The following is a 21,557-nucleotide window of genomic DNA, read 5'->3' as shown; positions in this document are numbered from 1 at the left end:
TCTTCTTCTTTCAGCTGCTCCCATTAGGGGTTGCCACAGCGGATCATCTTTTTCCATATTACTCTCACTGCACCACTCAGAGTATTTTTATCACTGTATCTGAGTGGGAAATCACAGCAGCAGCTGATCGGAAAGAGAATTATCGGTATACAGTATCAAGCACACGCTGCCTCAGCCACGGCAAAACGTTTCAAAGCCTTTCCTGTACGGACCTCGCGGTTCAGAAACAGTTTCATCCCAAGAACTATAAATGCACTCAATCAATTTCTCCTTGTAGAACTGTTTGTACTTACAAGTACAATTACCCCACTGTAAACTTGCACTATATAATATTGCATAACCTGCGCCACTTTATAAAATGCATATTTACATATGATGACAATATCATTTTTAAGGTGAAATGCAGCAAAATATGTTGATTATATTATACAGAAAAAACTTTAACTTTATTTAAATAATCTGTATTGTTAATAATTAAACATGTCAGGACACAGTGCCGCAGAGCTAGCAAGTTTACGTATTGTTCCTGCCTGTATATTTACTGAGGCTGGCCCAACACTGGAAGTATAGAAGGAAGTACTATGAAGATATTTCAATGTTCCTTAAAAGTTTTGAAGAATCGTCGTTGTAAGCTTACAGATGGCTTAACGTCTATTACAGAGCTGATTGTGTGGCAATCGGGTATTTGGGGAAAGAAAAGTAATGACAGAAATTGGAGGTTAGTACGTTTGAAAGAGACAGTACTGCTACAATAAATTATTTCATCGAAGGTCGCACATGGCACAGCAGCATCTTGTGTGAGACATGAACAATCATTGCGCCTTTGTGTTCACATGTTTAATAACATGCTTTCATTCCAATCATCATGAAAATGATATCAAGTATACATCTCAGTATTTTAATTATTCAGAGAGCTGTAATATCACGAACGTAATGGATTCTGTGTCCTGTCGGAGAAAGAGAAAGAACGGAAGCACGTAGTGATTCACACACATAGGGCACATTAAAGATCAAATACAAAACAAAGCATTTAACATGCTACTTTAGTTACGATGGGATTTGAGAAACTAGTAAATTGAATGATTTTAAGATGAAATTTATGATGTTCTACTTTAATAACAAATAAACTACGTGATTAAAGTGGAAATTTCGAGATTAAAGTTGACATTTCGTGCTTTTTTCCCACGGTGTGCCTATTTTTTTGTCTGTACCCTAATAAGCTTTCATATGACACTCAGATGGTGGGCTACGACTCGCCTTTTCACAGTGACTTTGATATGTGACTTCTTTTTTATTTTGGCACTGTGCGACTTTGTGAACTTGAGCTTTCGAGTTTCTCCGACACATTATGTCTCTCGATCAACTTCCTTTTGTTGATTATACCACTGTTTAAATCAACAAATAGTATGTTTTTCCTTTGCCTCTTCTTGGTATTTGCTGAAATTCTTATACTGTATTTTCCCCCATGCTTTTCCCATTGTCTTTTTACAGAATGCTGAGCTTAAGGGCTATTTATATTGATTTGCATATTCAAAGAGGTGTAATTCTGGGAGGAGTTGGGGCGGGACAGCACGCACATGCACGGGCGTTACTTTTCACGCTGACTGGGATTTATGTAGCGGAAGAACACGGAAGTTGGCGAACACAGATTTCTGCATTTGGGTTTTTCTGTGCGTAAGCACATTTCGGCTTCTCTGCTTACGTCATGTTATAATGGGAATTCTACGCATGGCATTATGCATGAGGCCCCTGGATAGGACTTCAGCTACACCTGCAATAACATCTAATACTGCAAAAATAATTACAGTTTGTAATGGATCAGAACTTATCAGACACATGGATGTTTTTAAATCCTAACCTTAGAGCATATTCCTTCCTCTCACAAGTTCATCATTGTTACTCAAGAATTGATTATTTCTTCATAGACAATAATTTGTTGACCATTATCAAATAGTTTCAATACAAAGCTATTGTTATTTTTAACTACACCCCCCTGATCATGGAGCTTAAATTACTATGTCTTACAGACTCGTCTCAGAGCTGGTGTCTTAACCCCCTGTTATTAGCCGATGAGCACTGTACAGTATTCATATCCAAACAAATTGACTATTTTCTGGAGACATATGCCTCCCCAGAGGTCTCTACTCTGGGAAACTCTGAAAGCATTTTTAAGACGACAGATTATTTCTTATGTTTCTCACAAAAATAAATTTGAAACCAAGAAGGCATCTGAGTTAATCAGCAAAATTACCAGAATAGATCCAGAATACGGCAAGTCTCCAAATGAGGCACTTCATAGGAAAAGAGAGTTTTTTCAATCAGAATTTAACCTCTTGACTACTAAAGAAATGGAACAGCTCATCTTTAAATTATTATGAACATGGAGAGAAGGCCAATAAGATTTTAGCTGAACAAATCAACAAACAGGAAGTCTGCAATGTAATAACAGCAATTACCAGCATAGACAGAGATAAAGTTATAGACCATAAAAATATAACCCACACATTTAGAGAGTACTATAGGTCCTTATATTCCACTCAGTCTAAATTAGATAAGACACAATCTAATGAGTTATTTGACTCTTAGTGCTGTGGAACTGGTAAACCCATGGCACTCTCAGAATTACTAGATGTTATAAGCTCACTTCAATTGGGAAAGTAGCCGGCCCTGATGGCTACCCAGTGGAACTTTATAAAAAAAATTAAACAAGTTAGCTCCACTATTATTAGCAATGTTTACAGTAGCTAAAGACAACAAAATTCTACCTCAAACTTTTCACCAAGCATTCATTTCCATATTTTGTAAGAAACATGGGGCCTTACTACAATGTGCATCATACAGACCAATTTCCTACCCTGAATAATGACATGAAGTTTTCTTCAAAGTTCTAGCTAGAAGGATTGAGAAAGTGCTTCCTTCTATAATATCAAAACCAAACCGACACTTAGCTTCTAATCTTTGACATTTGTTTAACATAATATATTCACCCATTAAATCTAACACCTCAGAGATATTACTATCTTTGGATGCAGAAAAAGCATTTGATATGGATGAACGAGACTACCCATTCACCACATTGCAGAAATTTGAGTTCAGCCCAAACATATATGCATGGATACTCTATACTAGTCCATAGTTCATATTGACAGCATTATTTCGGACTACTTCAAACTAGAGCGCAGTACTTGACAAGGATAGCCCTTATCACCATTGCTTTTTGTAGTCACTCTTGAGCCATTGGCTGTTTACTTTCGAAATGCATCAGAGATAAAGGGGATTTTCAGAGAAGGACTTCACCAGAAAATATCATTATATGCAGAGGATATTGTACTGCATATATCTGACCAACAAAATTCCTTGCCAGCAGTCCTAAAAGCACTAGCAGATTTTCAAAAAATATCTGGACTCAAAGTTAATTTGAAAGTGTGCTTTTTCCAGTGAACTCTAACACAAAAAACTAGACTGGACACCTTCCTTTTTATCTTTGCAAATCAGTTTAAATATCTAGGGATAAACATCACAAGTAAATATAAAGCTCTTTTTCAACAAAATATTGCTGTCTGCATGGAAAAAATTAAACAAGTTGTGAATAGCCTACCGTCCATCTCACATTACCAGGGAGAATCAAGACAGTTAAGACGAACATTCTTCCCAAGCTTCTTTTCCTATTTCAATCAATCCTCATATACATTAACAAATCATTTTTTAAGAAATTAGATTGAATAGTAACCTCATTTATTTAGAATTTTAAACATCCACGCATCCAGAGGGTGACTCTGCAGCAACCAGAAGTGGAAGGGAGCATGGCACTACCTTTCAGTTTTATTACTGGGTGGCAAATATACAGGCCATAAAGATCTGGACATCAACAGAAATCAATGAATATACACAAGCCTGGTTTACAATAGAGTTAAAACCTTTCAGTACTTCTTTATATTCCCTCTGTGCTCCAGCAAACACAAATTATCGTCAATTCACTAATAATCCTATTTCCCTTCATTCGCTCAAAATATGGAACCAATGTAGGAAGCACTTTAAGACAGAGAAGCGCTTATATGCTGCACTTCTACATGATAACCACTCTTTTCCACCCTCTCAAATATATACAGTATTTAATGCTTGGAAAATGTCTGTGATTAAAACATTTAGAGACTTGTACATCGATTATGTTTTTGCATCCTATGAGCAATTAAGCTTAAAATTTAACTTCTCATCAACACATTTTTTCACTATTTTCAAGCTATAACCTTTCCTAAACTGAACCTGCACAATTTTCCTCACATTTTGCCTATTTCTGTTCCAGAGGAAATATTGATCAGTCTTGAAAACTCACAAAAAATAGCATATTCACAATTTATAAAAATGTTTTAAAGGTCCCTTCCTTTCAAAGATCCCAGGACACAATAGAGAAATGATCTTTCACTTAACATTTTAGAAAAGGAGTGGAAGGCAGCCATTCACATAATACACTCTACCTCCATATGTGCAAAGCACTCAATTATTCAACTTAACATTTTCTGTCAAGCACATTTATCTTGAATAAAACTCTCCAAAATGTTACCAGGGTAAGATTCAACTTGTAAATGTTTCAGTCTAGCTCCAGCCTCACTGGGCCACATGTTTTGGGTGTGCAACAAATTAACATCGTTTTGGACAAAAACCTTTGAATGCCTATCAAATAGCCTTGGTGTCACAATCTTTCCTAAACAATTAACAGCTTTGTTTGGTGTACTCCCAGATGAGCTTAAAGTGGAGAAAGACAAACAAACTGTAACTGCCTTTACCTCACTACTAACACATAGACTTATCTTGCTCAACTGGAAGAATCCCCGCCCAGCACCTTTAAGTCAGTGGGTAATTGATGTCCTATACTATCTGAAATTGGAAAAAAAATCGAAATCTCGCTCATAGGGTCTCTTCAAAACTTTTTAAAAATATGACAGGATCTAGTCAATAACATTTTAGAATAATCTTGTATATCGTGGAAAAGGATACTCTGACTTCCTTGTTGCTTCAAAGATTTGCTTTGTTGGCTGGCTTTCCTCTCTTTTGAGTGGGGGTTGAATTTCGCTTTTGTTAAGTCTGATTTGTTTGTATGATTTCTTATTTGCTTTTAATTTAAATTAATAAAAAAAATCAGATTAACACTTAAAATACATAACCTTAGAAAAAACTCAAACATCTTCTAAGAAGAGCATTTTCAAATGGACAAAATTAGTGTCCATGTAGACCTGCAATATTTAAGGTTTAAAGAAATCCTCTAAATACTCAAGTGCAAAAATACTTTACTGTATCAATGGCTCAATGCAGAAGTGCAGCACCTGTAGGAACGCCTGAGAATTTGCAATCTACTATTTAGCTCATTCATGACTTTTGTCTGGTAGCTGACTTCAAAGGCTAATGGCAGGCGTCTGCCAAACACAGACAAAGAATATCTTGACCCGTTTTCACACTTTAAGCCTAATGCATAGAGGTGGCCCCTTCTCAGGTTATGAACCTGTGAGGTTTCATGAGTCCAAGAACTCTTTCTTAACCTTTGTGTTAAAATGTATTATATTACAATAGCAGTATAAATGTTTAAATCAGTAATACACTGGGAAAATATTATGTATGCAGGCAGCAATAAACGTATGCTATAATATTCTAAAACAATGTGCAGGGTTACATTGATCTGGCCAGTAAATTGAAGAAGATACTTTTCAACCATTTCACATCTCTTTCTGTTATCTGCCACATGGAAGCTGCCTCATCCTTTATTTTAGAAAGGATGTTTTCACCTGTTTGGATTACTGAATTGCTTTGTTTCTCACAAACTAAAGAAATGTAATGAATTGTATCTGACATGTTGTCTATAACCTTGGATAAAGGCATCAGCCAAATAAGTAAATGTGGATGTAATGTTTTCCTAAATATAAGATGGGAAGGAACCCAGCAGGTGCCAGAGATTGCCTGACCCTCTACAGAGAAAGAAAGAGAAAATTAGTGAAAGAGAGTGGAACTGAGCCTTTGTAAGACCACCAGGCAAGGAATTCAACTTTGTTAAGGAAAGCGTCTGGCAAAGTTACAAATGTAGAACTGAGCCTGGTGTTAAGGAGTGCTGCCAGAAGAAGGTGCATAGAGAGGATATGAGCCAGAGGAAGACTGATGTTAGAATTAGCTGGCATGTTGGGGTTAGAACCCACCAGTCATATCTGAAAGAGAGTGAGAGAGAGGCAGCAAGGTTTGTTTTTATCATCCCCTTTAATTTGCACTTTGCTTTTTCTCTTAAATTCCTGTATTTTTTTAGTATAGATGGGTAATGTAGGTATATTTTTGGCCACCATCCTCCCAAGTAAACATATATGCCAGGAGAGCACAGTTTCATGTAATAAATTGTCTAGCATTTTGAGATGTAACCTAAAAGTAAGTCTACAACCAAATCAACTGGTTATCATATGTGTATTGTGCTGAACCACAAGCTGACTAAAGCATAGAAGAACTAAAGCAAATTTTCATTTATTATTTAACTTGGGTATTAATTTTATGCACTTAATTTCATTAGGGTTTGTAATGTACCAGTAAACAGTTTCTCAGTATTACTGTACAGTAGCATTTTACCTTTCTGAATTCAGAACTTAGACCTTTAAGGGATGAGCTATTATTAATATAAACATAACTATTCATTTATTTAGCATTTGCTTATTCAGAATGTTTTTTATTTGTTTATAGGATAATGTTATAATGGAACGGCTTGCTGAAAATTGCCAGTTTAAAGATGAAACTATAAACCACCTTGAGCAATTTGCTACAGAAGGTAGGAAAATGTTATAACTTTTTTGCCATCTTCTTTCAAAAATCTGCTTTGCAAGACTTTATTTTCAGATAATATAGACAGCAAAACGGTGGCTTTATCTAATTATAGAAAAGGCATTATGACAAGTTTGTTTTTTCTCTAACTCAAGGGAGCAGCCTAAGAAAAGAAATCTAAATTATGCATTACTTATACCTGAATTGCACCAAACATAAGCCAGAAATATTTCACACCCATTGTAGTACTATAAATTTGCATTGCAGGTTTTTTTAAACTATTTTTTTCTCCAACACTGTTTTATCGTTAATGTCACCCATTTTTTAGCTTACTTCAATCAATCAATCAACATTTATTTATATAGCACATATTCATACAAAAAAATGTAGCTCAAAGTGCTTTACAAAATGAATAGAAAAATTCCAGATTTTAGGTGCATAACAGCAGAAGGCCGCCTCACCACTTCTTTTAAGTTTAGCTTTTGGAATTCTAAGGAGACACTCATTTGAAGATCTAAGGTTACGATTTGGAATATAACGTGTCAGGCATTCCGATATATAAGATGGAGCGAAATTATTTAAGGCTTTATAAACCATAAGCAGTATTTTAAAGTCAATCCTGAATGACACAGGCAACCAGTGTAGTGACATCAAAACTGGAGAAATGTGTTCGGATTTTCTTTTCCCAGTTAGGATTCTAGCAGCTGCATTCTGCACTCGTTGCAAGTGATTTATGTCTTTTTTGGGTAGTCCTGAGAGGAGTGCGTTACAGTAATCTAGTCTACTGAAAACAAAAGCGTGAATTAATTTCTCCGCATCTTTCAATGATATAAGAGGTCTAACTTTTGCTATGTTTCTTAAGTGAAAAAATGCTGTTCTAGTGGTCTGATGAATATGCGATTTAAAATTCAGATTACAGTCAACGGTTACCCCTAAATTTTTTACTTCCGTCTTAACTTTTAATCCTAGTGCATCAAGTTTATTTCTGATAACCTCACTGAATCCATTATTGTCAATTACTAAAATTTCAGTTTTCTCTTTATTTAGTTTGAGAAAATTACTATTCATCCATTCAGAAATACCAGTAAGACATTGTGTTAGTGTATCGAAAGAGTCGGAGTCATCAGGTGCTATAGATAAGTACAGCTGTGTGTCATCAGCATAGCTGTGGTAACTCGCGTTGTAACCTGAGATAATCTGACCTAACGGAAGCATATAGATTCCGAGAAAAGCAGCGGACCCAGGATAGAGCCTTGTGGAACACCATATCGGATATCATGTGTCTTTGAGACTTACTTGATCCATCCATCCATTATCCAACCCACTATATCCTAACTACAGGGTCATGGGGGTCTGCTGGAGCCAATCCCAGCCAATACAGGGCGCAAGGCAGGAAACAAACCCCGAACAGGGCGCCAGCCCACCGCAGGGCACACACACACACACCAAGGACAATTTAGAATCGCCAATGCACCTAACCTGCATGTCTTTGGACTGTGGGAGGAAACCGGAGTACCTGGAGAACATGCAAACTCCATGCAGGGAGGACCCGGGAAGTGAACCCGGGTCTCCTAACTGCAAGGCAGCAGTGCAACCACTGCGTCACTGTGCCGCCCAGCTTACTTGATATTCACCAAAATACTTTCTTGGTACATATCAAAGTTTTCAAGGCAAATTGAACACTGTCATCATCCCAAACCCCACTAAATAGTTTAATTTGGTCTGTGGTCCCATGCACTTATGTCACCATTTTCCAAAAAAGTGGTATTGCTCAAATCCTAATCAATTTAAACACCTAAAGCAAATGTTTTAAAAAGTCAGAATAAGCAACAATTTTTCAATCACAATTTTTCCATCTATTTGATAATTGCTCATGTCAATCAGCCACCACTATATCATCATTGCACTACTGGAAGTATTCCCTTCTAAATATGCACAGGGACCAACTGAACCATGAAATTCACAAGAGTATACCAGATCCTTTAGAAAACATATTGTAGATAAAATGTTTCAAATCAATTTTTTTTTATCTCCAGTATTTATTTATTTAGATAGCTTCTCATATTCTCATTTTTCCCATTTTAATCTTAACATGGTGTGTTTTAGATTTCAGAAGAATTTACAAAAGTTGTTAATTTTATGTAAATAAGTTTATTAATATTTCTAAACTCTTTTGACTTTTGGATCATAATAATAGGCAGACACTTATACTTTGTTCCTTTTCATACACTGTATTCATATCAGTAATGATACTCCAGAAGCATATGTACTTCCCTAGAATACTCTATTAAATGGATCAGTCATCTTAGTCTGTCTGCATCTAGAATTTCCTTTGGAGAACACTTCATGCTTCTTCAACATTAGCCCACACTGTCTTGTGTATGAAAAGAAGAGTAAGGCTGGCCTTGTATGCAGGGATCCTCCAGTCTTTAACACCTCTTTACCTTGGCCTCTGAAAGATCATCTCTAAATCAGATGACTTTAAAAACTCGTAACTCATACCAGTGATTACTGGTCCTATTCCAGTTGTGTATGGAGATGTATTATTAGGTGGTCATGCCTGTTGTTGTTGATTTTTGTTTATTAGAATACAGTAAAAAAATTATCTATGAACAGAGACTGTCTCTACCCTTAAACATTATGTATTTTAAACAGGCAATGATCCTAACATGTTTATTAATTTATTTCTGTTTTAAAGGTCTGTGTTGAACTGTTACTTTTTGCCTGGTAATAAATTCCTATTATTATGATTATTGTTATTGTTGTTATCACTATTTTTATGTGATTCTTTGAAAGCAAGATTCCCAATAATGTGAAATTTATGTCATATACTCCTATTCATGAAATAATATTTTTACATTTGTCATTTATAAATCTCCAGTTTATGAGCTGGACTTATATAAATTGAGCCACTTTATTGTCATTCTGTAGACCACGAACTGCCATTACTTGCATATTATAGTACAATTGTTAACGCTTTTATACATTAAATTTTGCATTGTATATCTTTGTAATGAGAGGAAAATTTTATTTGACCAGGTTATAGTAATAAAAAATATCTTTCTATTATAAAAAAAAATCCTGGAAAGGAAAAGCAGGGTGATGAGACGTGATTTTCTCGGTAGTTCTCGGAAGACACTTAAAAGACCCACGAGATGCAAACAATATCAAATAAGAGCACTCAGTCGTGTAAAGGCATGCAGCACGCACAGATCCTGTGCTCTCAGCACATATAAAGCGTATAAGGACCGTATGTTCTAGATGAAACGCCAATGACTAATCAAAGAAGAAGGAGCAGCCCGGAGAAAAGAGACCCAAAAGCTCTAAAACTGGTTGACTTCAACCACAAGTGCAGAAGGTCATAGTCACGGACAAATAACATATCCATAGCGTTAGTGTAATCTTTGACTTTTTTTTGAAATCTGAATACACATTGCACCACTTGCATGCTAGGAAGATATCACCATAATCATTTTAAGAATTAATTTTTAAAAGCACCAATGAACATTACTAAAATACATTAAATACAAAAATACTGCTCTTTAGCTAGCAAAAAATATACACATAAATGTTGCAAAAGGTATTTTTGCTGCCCCACAGTACTGAGATTCTCTTTGACTTCTGGGTTGTCGCTCCCTGCATTAAATGTATGCATCGACTCCATGTGGATTTTGTTCATAGCCTCTTCCTGCAACACAAAAGTGCGTTGATAGGTTAAATAATACCTACATTAGTTCAGAGTTACATTGAGTTGCAGTATGTCTTCATTACTGCCAGGATAGTTACCTTGGACCATAAGTTGAATAGGCAGAGGTAAGAATACTGATAGATGGACATTTTGAAAAGACTGTGATAGAAATGTTCATAAATTATTCTCATTTATTATTTGCAGTCCTTAAGTACAGTTGTATACTTTATTTGTATTTCAGGTCTAAGAACATTGTGTTTTGCATATGTCGATCTTAATGAGACTGACTATCAAAACTGGTTAGATGAATACAATACAGCAAGCACTGTTTTAAAAGAGAGAGCTCAGAAACTGGAAGAATGCTATGAGCTCATTGAAAAGGTATGTGCACTAGTATCACAATATTGAAATGTATTTGCTGTTGTAGACATTCTTATTCCAAACTTTAAAATATTGTAAAATATTGTACTGTAAATTGGTATGGCAAGATTCTGATTATCCCACTGTCTTATTGTTAATGTTACATTTTTGAATCACTTTGAAAGCACAATCTAATTAATTAAGTTTTTTTGTAAGATATACTTGAAACTCCTTTGAATTAAGTCCTAATGTATCCCAAAGGCTGTATGTGTTCTAAAAATGTTGTTGAAAATCTTCGAAGCATTCATGCATCCTAAAGAGGCCCCATGATATGCACTTAAGGTGTGGTCACAGTTCTTCAACATAGAGTTACAGAAATTACCGAATATGTATTTAAAAGCTATATTTTGGGGTTGTTTTTCCAAATTGACGTAAAGCTGCACTTTGTTGATGTCCTTTTTCTTGAACTTTAAATGGTAAATAATTCTGAATGTTTAAATTCCTTAAAAGAAACAAATCAGTGTTTATAAATCATGTATTATATTCATGGTAGCATGATCAAATAGTGGTTGGTGCTCAGTTTAACTCCTGCCTGGAAACTGTTGAATAGTTTTTGTGTGCTCCCTATGTCAGTGTACAGTAATTTGTTTTGTCAGTGGGCTTACATTTGTCCTGAATGTAAAAAATTATGTTGTAGCAGCTCAAGAATTCAAACCATGAGGATGAAATTTTAATTTCTACCATTGACTTACTACGTGATCCCGATCTCTGACTGAGCTCTGACTATATTATACTGTATATTCAGTATGCATACAAATTATACAAAGAATCTTACTGGTTCAACTGCAGACTACCTTAGCCACCCAGACATGTGTCAGTGTACTACTACTCATATTCCTAATGCTAATGAAAGAATCAACTGACTGAGTCTGGATTCTTACAAGGCATACTAATTTGGGGTTTTTCTAGGGAAATTTGTAGTTTTATAACTTACAGAATGATTCCTATCAAGGGTAGCACAATGGTGGGTGCTGCCTCACTGATCCATCATCCAGGGTTTGAATCCCATGTCTAACTGTTGTCTGTACAGATTCCGCTCATTTCCCTATGCCTGTCTGTGTTTTCATGTACTCCCACGGTTGGCCTTCTGTAAGGCCATTGGAAAACTTTGAAGACTAAACACCTGAGTTATAATCATGTACTATACAATGTAAATTTAGTAAAGAATAAGTCTTATTCTGCCTTCTACTATGCCGAGAAAAGTGTGATTATTTCTGTGGAGTCAATAGCACATCAATGTTTGTTACTGATGTTTTGCACAGCAATCTACCAGAAGAGGGCAGTGTAGAATGTACTTTTTAATTTCATGCAACCAGCTGACAGATCAATTGGACTGGTTTCTCCTTGGTGGGATTCTACCTGAAGATTTGTTTACTGCAAAATTTTCATTTGGTAATTTACAGAATGATTGTTAACATAAGTCATTACTAGAAAGTAGAAAACTTTTATAGATACAGTAGATTATACAATTTATAATAATACATTTATTTGTAGAAATTTACTTATGTGGGATATTTGCTGAGATAAATGCTTTACATTATGTTTTCCTGAAATAATAATTTCATACTCACCTTTTTTATGCTTATTAAAACCCTGTTGTTGGCGTTAATATGAACTTGTATATTGTATATCAATATGTGGATATGTTTCTCTTGCTCTAAGAATCCTAACTGCCTGTAGTTTCGATAAAAATTGACAAATAATATTAAATTGTTCAAAATAACTAAAGTGCAAAAATATATCAGGTTTTTTGAGATTACATTTTTTCACCTCTGTTCTAAATATACTATTTATGAGAGCATCAATACTTAAGCATGTTTCATTTTTAAGATAAGAATTTGTATCCATTATGAACAGTTTAATTTGATATATTTTTTTCTGTGGCATTACTACTGAATTCCTGTTGTGTTGTTGGCTCGAGAAACTAATTTATTGGTTTCTGAGTTTCCCTTTTTACCTAGAAAGCCTTATTATATTCTTAAGTTAGCTGTTAGAAGTTTGTTTTCATTCTTTTGTTTTTTACACTTATTTACTAAGTCAATATTTAAGCCAGTGATAGCTATTAACACTCACATTATTTTCTCCTTGTTATTGACAGTTTAAACCAAAACCAACATTGAGTAAATTTGAGTAAGTAATTAGTGTCAATGCTAATCTCCAGCACTCATGTGACAATTGCCCACAAATAAAATTCGAGTAAAGCTGCCCAGTATAACACAAGTGTGCCAGTTACTGTCATCTGGTTCGCTTTATCAGAATTGATCATATACCACTATGTGCACAAAAAGGTGCTTTCAGAACAAGTGACACCTATGATTACTTCACTATTTTAACTTACCATACACTGCTTCCAGTATGGAAAATATCTACCATAATTGGATATTTTGGGAATATTTAGGGAATTTACACAATGGTACAGTGGTTAGTGGTGCCACATCACAACTGTGGAAACTGGAATCAGATCTCGTTCAATCAGTGGCTGTGGGGGCTGTCTCCATGTCTGAATTTTTTTTTTTTTGTTGTTTTTTTCGGTTACATTGTAAAAAAAATATTAATTAGCAACCCTAAAATTGGGTGTGCATACCTGTGGAGTTATGCGTGGCTGCTGGGCATTCAGTGTGGAAGCGAGCTGATTAACTGTTAGCAAGGAGGTTATGCAAACTGCGGGCAACACAAAATGTAATTATATGCAATCTGCAGTATATATGCAAGAACATGGATGAACCTTGGATTTGTAGATTTGAATGAGCACCCTTCTTTTCCAGTCTTCAGGAATCCTTCCTTAACACAGCATCATGTTGCAAAGGTCTGTCAATCATTCAGCTCCAGTCACCTTCCACTGCCTTCAACATTTCCAACACCACTCCAGTTGAGCCTGCTGCTTTACCTAACTTTGCCTTCTTCAGCACTTTTGTGAGTTCCTCTTTCAAAAACTTACAGCTTGGTCCTTCAAATCTTCTTTAAATAGATGTGTAGCTATGTCTTAATGAGTATATCTGGATTTAACTAGGAAGCATTAGGGATAGCAGCCATATATTAGAAGTGTGGACTTACTAAAGCAGATAGTAGTTTATGTATACATCTTTTTTAATAATATTAAAAGGGCAGGTTTAGAGGGGGATATTATAATCATGGTTGACTTTAATTTCCCAAATATCAAGTAGGGTAACCTTATAAATAGTTGAGAAAAAGAAAAGAGTTTATGGACATAATCATTGATTGCTTTTTGCTACACCTTGTTATAGAACCAACAGCTGGAGAAGACTATTTAGATTTAGTGTTGTGTAATAATCAAGATAGGATTCAACGAAAAGACATGTTTGAAACATTATGATCTAATCACTATAATGTACTACATTTCACAGTATGGTGGCAGGGTGCATATTCAAACAATAAAACTTACATTTTTTAGCTGGTTAAATTTGGAGGAGATGAGGTAATTCCTAAAAATATGAATTGAGATAGGCTTTTACAAGTCAAGACAGCTGACGAGATGATGGACATGTTTAAAAACGTTGTATATGAAAACAGAGGAAAATTATTCAAAAATTTAGAAGCAATTGGGAATTGAAGAAAACTCAGAAAAAGCAGTTGATTAATAAAGAGCTAAGATGTTGCTTAGGAAAAAAAACAGCTGTAGGCAATTGAGACCTCCAAATCCAGCCCTAAGAGTTGTGCTTATGAGAGCATGGCAGTAACGGTTATAAAAGATATTAGGAAAACTACAGTAAAAGGCATAAGGAGAGAAACATAGTAGAAAAGGTAAAAGACGACCCAAAGATATTCTATCAGTATTTTACAAGTAAAAGAATGGTCAGGGAGGAAGCGTGTTAGGAATTGTAAGTGCAAACTAAATATGCCAACAGTAAAATAGTGAATGCTCTGAACTTGCATTTTTCTGAGGTTTGCACTTGTGAAAAGGTCAATAACCTCCCAAACTAAAAACGAGTACTAAGGAGTCATAATGGACTCATCACTATTTATATTCAGACAGGAGGTACTTAGTGATTTGGAAATTTTAGAGTCCTGCCTAAATTAAATTGGCAGAAATCTAACAAATCACTAGGATCAAAAACATTTATGCAGGGGAACATAAGGATGTTAGTGAATATGTACAGTGTATAAACCTTTAACGTGTTTTTTTCTGAAAATCTCCGCATTCTGGGAAATTCCTATGGACTGGAAGCTTGCAAATAATATCTCATTTTACAAAAAGGATGATTGGTAAATTAAAGGTTGAAGCAATTGTTAAGGAAAATATCATGATATATCATGGATATCATGAAAAGCTGATGATCAGAGAGGTGCATATTATCTACTTTGATTTTCAAAAGGCTTTTGATAAGGTACCAAATGAAGGGCTAGTAATCAAACTAAAAGAAGTGGATATTCAGGGTGAGGTACGTAGGTCAAGAAACTTTCTTAGAATTAGGTGGTGTGAAAGTGGTGACTTTCAGAAATCAATGCATGGGCTGCTGCTCTTTTTAATATACATAAGTGATCCTGATAAGAATATAAACAACAAGCTGGTCAACTCTGCAGACAATACTTAAGTAGGTTGAAGGGCAAATAATGTAGAATTAACTGAATTTGACAGAGGGACCTGGGCAGCATACAAATATATAGGTGTGGGCAGATTTGTATTGGGTGAAATTTAATGTGTGTAAGTATAAGATATTACAATGTTAGGTTTTATTACACTATGGGAGGTTTGAAACATGAAAGCACACCTTATGAGAAGGACATGAGAGTCATAGTGGACTCATCGCTATCTACTGTACATCCAGACAGCATCAAGGGACATCATGCTTAACTTATATAATGTATTAGTGAAGCCTTATCTGGAATACCGTACACACTTTTGGTCTTCATATTACAAAAAAGACATAGCAGAGCTGGGGAAAGTCCAGAGAAAAATGGCTAGGCTGATTCCGAGATTTAGAGGTGTGAGTTATGAAGAAAGACTGAAGGAGCTGAACCTTTCCAGTTTAAACAAACAAACAAACATTAAAAGATGACATTATTAAATTGTTTAAAATTCTAAAGGAAATGGGTGTAGTGTATCCCTGTTGTAGTTTTAATAAATACTCAAACTATGCGCCGGTGTTCCAGTGTGAAACTTGTTAATGGGAACATTTCATAAAAATCTTTTCTTTATACAAACAACCAAAGACATATATAATAAATTACTAAGTGTGTCAGAGAGTGGGATTTTAAGGTTGTCGACTCAATATTATTATGGGAAATCTAGGTGAATACTGTTGGAATGCTTGTTGAACTAAATTGCCTGTTCTCATGAAAATTGTTTTAATGTTTAATTTTTCTTAACACAAATGTCATTATCCCATTTGTTCTCCTCACTCAACAACTTCTCCATGTATTTTTTGCTGGTACCCTTAATTCAATTATTCACAATTACAGTGTTCCTCTTTAGCATATTTAGAGCTATGCTATTGCCCAATTGTTTTCATTCACACTATAAGCAAGTGAAGTGACTTGTTCATGGTCATGCAATAAGTAAAAGGTGGGAATTTAACCAGTAGTTATGTGAATTTAAAGCTGCATTTAAAGACATGCTGTTAAAAGTTCTCTTGCAACTGTAAAGCAATGTAATAACAAGTGAGTCGAAACTTATAAATTCCTATGAATAAAGTATAAATATATTTTGAAAACAATTCCATAGACAAACAATCAACATTGTGATTTTATTTTCTGGACATATAACTATATACAAGAAAACTACATGCCTAGTTAAAGACAGAATTTGGTCCCTTGTTATAATGCTGTAATACAGCATGCCTGGTTCTTTTTGTCATTCTTGGGTTATAGAATATACTGTGCATACATTTTCTAAATGTATTCATTCATTTATGTATTTATTTTTGTACAGAATCTTTTCCTTCTTGGAGCTACGGCTATTGAGGATCGTCTTCAGTCTGGTGTTCCAGAAACTGTAGCAACACTAATGAGGGCTGACATAAAGATCTGGATTTTGACTGGTGACAAACAAGAAACTGCCATTAATATAGGTAAGAATAAGATTGGATATTAGTATTGTTTAGTGGTTCCAGTTGGCATAATTTACCTGAGGGCACCAGACAGTGAGAGAATAAAGAGAAATCCAAAAGATAATATCCAATAGCAAAAGGGTGGGGGAAAAAAACTGTCAGGAGAGCAGACACTGGTCTCCAGCATCTGAAGTTGTACTTGCTGTTTATGAAGAAAGCACCCTGGAACTATTTACTCATTGGACACTGAAATAAAAACTGGAAAGTGGGGCAGACAATAGATTGAGGCAAAGTAACCTTGGCAAGTAGGTTTTAGCAAAATAGCCCTGACACTGGAACTCTTTAAATAGGAACTGATGCCTAGGATACTGGATCCAGAACTGTCAGAGTGGTCCTTCAGCCCCAGAAGTAATTTCCAGTAATTTTCCAGGACATAACCCCTGTGTGGGGTTAAAATGTGTCCCTTAGCCATTAGCTCATTTAGAGCGGAGTCACACGGTGAGTTGGGATAAATGTTCTTTGAAAAAAAATCACTGAATATACAGTATGAAGCATTGAAAAAAGGGCATTCTCACATATACATGTTGATTCCATCCACCCATTCTCTAACCCGCTGAATCTGAATACAGGGTCACGGGGGTCTGCTGGAGCCAATCCCAGCCAACACAGGGCACAAGGCAGGAACCAATCCCGGGCAGGGTGCCAACCCACCACAGGACACACAGAAACACACCAGGGCCAATTTAGAATCGCCAATCCACCTAACCCGCACGTCTTTGGATCGTGGGAGGAAACCGGAGTGCCCGGAGGAAACCCACGCAGACACGGGGAGAACATGCAAACTCCACGCAGGGAGGACCTGGGAAGCGAACCCGGGTCTCCTAACTGCGAGGCAGCAGCGCTACCACTGCGCCACCGTGCCGCCCTACATGTTGATTAATAATGCAAAATACAGCTCACCAAATAAAACACAGCTAGTAATGTCTCAGTTATTTGCACAAGTTGCTGGTGATATTTAACTGTGGGAACATGAAACAGCCAGTAGTTTTCATCAGCTGATATTGACTGGCATGCAACTCTGTGCAACTGTGAAAAAGCATATTCAATTTACTGATGGTCAGTGAAGTGGAAATCGGAAAAGGTTCCCCTGTGTTTTAGCATATGTAGTATAAAAATCATTATACAGTTAACATAAGGCAGCAAGCAATAATGAATGGTTTTGTATACTGATTAATAACATCCTATTTCGATGTATTTACGAATTTAATGAATATGTCTGTGAGGCAATTTCATGTTTATATGGTATCTTTTTTTGGTTCACTTTATTTCCATTTCACATTTGGATGCTGCCTTGATAGCTCTTACATAAAAGATGTAGCTTCTGTACAATAAGGCATTTGTTGAAACTGGTTATGGAATTAGCAGGTTTAATATATTTACTCAATTTTGCTATGTCAGATCTTCTCAAATAATGCTAAAGTATGAACAAATGCTTATATATAGTACGGTATTCTCTCAGAAAAGTCGTGCCTGTAGCCTCTTAGAGGTTGGCTATATATTCTTGCTTAATTTCTTTATTTCACTCAAAGCTGAAGATTAATGAAAATGCATTGTTTTATAACAAGACTAATAATCGGACATTCAGACTAATATTTAAAATATATTATTTTATGAGAGAAGCTTCTAAATACTATAGACCAACCAACAGTTTGTTTAATATGAGAATAAGGCAACTGTAAAATAATTATTTATAATAATTATTTGGCTTAGGATTGAAGTACTAGGATAAACCATATTTATCTCACTCAGCTGGCATATACTGTAGTTGTCATTTAGGACACTTCTGTCTGACCTGCTTTATAATGTGTGTGCTTTGCAGTTCACAGTGTAAACCACATCTGTTTTAGTCATGTAGTTTACTGGACTTTTAGTAGAAAACGAGATGCTGGTTTAAAGAATTTGGCACAATTCTTAAGCAACTCATTGTTTTCATTTGAAATTATGAATCTATAAATGGCCTTTAGGCATCTGGTTTGACTCCAGACGGACACATTCCACATTATATAGCTGGCCTGAAGGCTTTTTTTAGGTGTAAAATATATGTTCAAATCTGCATAAGCATTATCTTGTATTTTGATTGAATCTGATTGTTTCTCATAGAACCATAAGGTCGATGTAAACTTATTGATAGTAGCTTTTTGTATTATGTAATAGTTTGATTCTTTTATTTTTTTTAAGTTGTAATTTTTGGACAACCATGCAGCCAGCCAGTCAATTACTATAATAACCTACTGATAGTGCAGCTGTTGGAATTTGTGTTCAATTGCTAATATGAATAAATTTAAATCTTACTTTTTTTATTGATTTCAGTTTAGCATGTTTTTAGGAACAGACTGTGAGGGAATAAACCAAAAATTATTTTTGAGATGAAATGACTATACGTTGAATAAAGGCTCAGAGCTGGCACAACCAGAAGTTCAGAACAAGAAAGACGATTTAAACACCTGTGACAGACAGGGGGCGCTGTCGTGCCCTTGACCCCTCGGATCAGACACCAGACACCAGATAAAAGTCCAAATATTTTCTTTATTAGGACAATAATGTGCACAAAGCACCCTCCACTCCACAATACTCATACAATAATCCACAATAATCAATAAATCCTCCACTCTCCCAGACACGTTGCCACTCTTCCTCCCAGCTCAGCTCAATCTGCTGGGGTTTCCCATCGTCCTTTTAAAGTCCTAGACCTGGAAGTGCTTCTGATCCCTCAGTCCATGTGATTTTTAACACTTATGGGTCAGATCAAAACTCTTCTTTTCTCAACCCGGAAGTACGTCATTTCCTCTGTCCCTATGACCAGGATGTACTTTCGGGTTATTGGTCACATAAAAGTCTCTGAGCCTCCCTGCAGCGTCCCCTTACGGCCCTCATGGTATCCAGCAGGGCTGTGAAGGAAAACTCCAATATCCATGATGCCCTGCTGGAATTTGGGGCACCTTCATGCTGCCGGAAGGGCTCCATCTAGCGGTGTGGGGGTATTGGCCGGGATGAACGGCCGGCCATATCTCACACACCAAACAAACTTTTTAGAAGTAAGAGTGAATTGTAATCGAATAATATAAATTCTGGAGCAAAACTGATGAAAGAAAAAAATGAAGCCATACAGTTAGTTTGTAAATTTGTATCACAAGACTAGTATAACATGTATGCTGGACAGCTGCCTGAAATAGTCAATCAGTGAAGAGATTATATGTCATCAGTCATAATATTCTTGATGCCATTAGGAAACATCATAAAATGGCAACTTAGACATTAAGAGTCTCAGAATAGCATTATGATAACAATACTCTCATAAAGGAAAACAATTAGTAAAATATACAGAATCCAAATAATCATGAAAAATACTTGGAAATTTAAACCACAATAAAAACATAACAATTCCTCTAAAATGTCATTGTGTTGGTTCTTGCCTACTCTTTGTTTAAAAGTAAATTGAAGAATTCTTATATAAATACTATAAGTAACTTATTGTGTTCCGATAAAATTACAACTGTACCTTCAACAGGCTTACTGTATATTTTAGTAGTTGTCTTGTTAATCCAGAATCTGAATCTTCAGTGCCTTTGCAGAAGCAAAAGGCACACAAAAGGAGTATGTGCATTGTTTGTAATACATTTATTTTATACATAATTATTATATGGTAGCATAATGGAGCAGTGATTAGTGCTTTAGCCTCACAACTTTAAGACACTCTGCTTGAATCCTGGCCTGAGCATATTGTGGGTCAAGTCGGCATGTACTCCCCATAACCACATGGGGTTTTCTCTGGCTGTTCTAGTTTTCCTACCATATCCCAAAGACAGTACCCAGTAATACAGTATGTTTGAACATTCATTTGGGTTAGTAAACTCTCAAATGGTAGGTCCTGATTACCTTTAGAACATTTATATAAAGGGCCAACCATGCTTTCCATTGCAAAACAATATAGTATAGTCCTTTTCCTTTTGCTGTTTGTGCAAAAATTAATTTAGCTTCTGATTTAGTGAATGAAATAATATATTGTAAAGAAACTTAATACACCACTTTTACACTGACCATAACCCCAAAACATTTAAGCAATAGAGCATGTTTTAATGCAATAAGACTACATACTTGTTTAGAGTGTGATCATAAGCAGTAATGGAGTTTAAATTTGCAACATTTTGCTTTTCTGTCCAAATATGAAGACACACTGGCTGTCACGATTACAGGAAAGTTTACCTTTGACACAGGAATGGGTTAAACACAAAATCTATTGTTGATAAATTTATGTCAGTATGGTATGATTTCTTTGCAGCCTTCGAGGTGTAATTTTTGTGGTGTCTTTTATGATCTCTGTACTCTTCTAAGAAAATCTTCTCAAATGTTTCCTTTGTTTTCCATAGACTGAAATGGAAATATAATCTTCTAGAGCATATACTTCAGGGCATGCAGAAAATATATAGATGTAGAAAGCAATATATTGTGATGGGCTGGGCTACAAATAAAGATGCCTGGAGTCTGAAGTAATTTAAAAACTGGGACATTGTATCCCTTTTATATTTATTGTGAGAAATACTCATAACAGTATGCCACGGAGACTGACAGTAAAAACAAAATTTATGTGTCCATAA

The 21,557-nt window shown here is 35.6% G+C and overlaps 1 protein-coding gene across 4 annotated transcripts in view; it reads left to right on the top strand.

The window, feature by feature from the left end:
- The window catches only part of atp8a2 (ATPase phospholipid transporting 8A2), a 439,065-nt gene that overhangs the window by 237,858 nt on the left and 179,650 nt on the right, over window positions 1-21,557 (top strand). For all 4 annotated transcript variants that reach the window (XM_039745478.1, XM_039745476.1, XM_039745479.1 and 1 more), the window contains 3 exons: window positions 6,709-6,793; window positions 10,716-10,855; window positions 16,785-16,923. In XM_039745478.1, the coding sequence (XP_039601412.1) occupies window positions 6,709-6,793; window positions 10,716-10,855; window positions 16,785-16,923 (364 nt within the window). The remainder of the gene's footprint in view (window positions 1-6,708; window positions 6,794-10,715; window positions 10,856-16,784; window positions 16,924-21,557) is intronic.

Source organism: Polypterus senegalus, chromosome 2 (genome assembly GCF_016835505.1).
Source record: "Polypterus senegalus isolate Bchr_013 chromosome 2, ASM1683550v1, whole genome shotgun sequence".
In the NCBI taxonomy this organism is placed as follows: Eukaryota; Metazoa; Chordata; class Cladistia; order Polypteriformes; family Polypteridae; genus Polypterus; species Polypterus senegalus.
The sequence above is the reverse complement of the archived record's forward strand: the minus strand, read 5'-3'. Positions and strand labels throughout refer to the sequence as shown.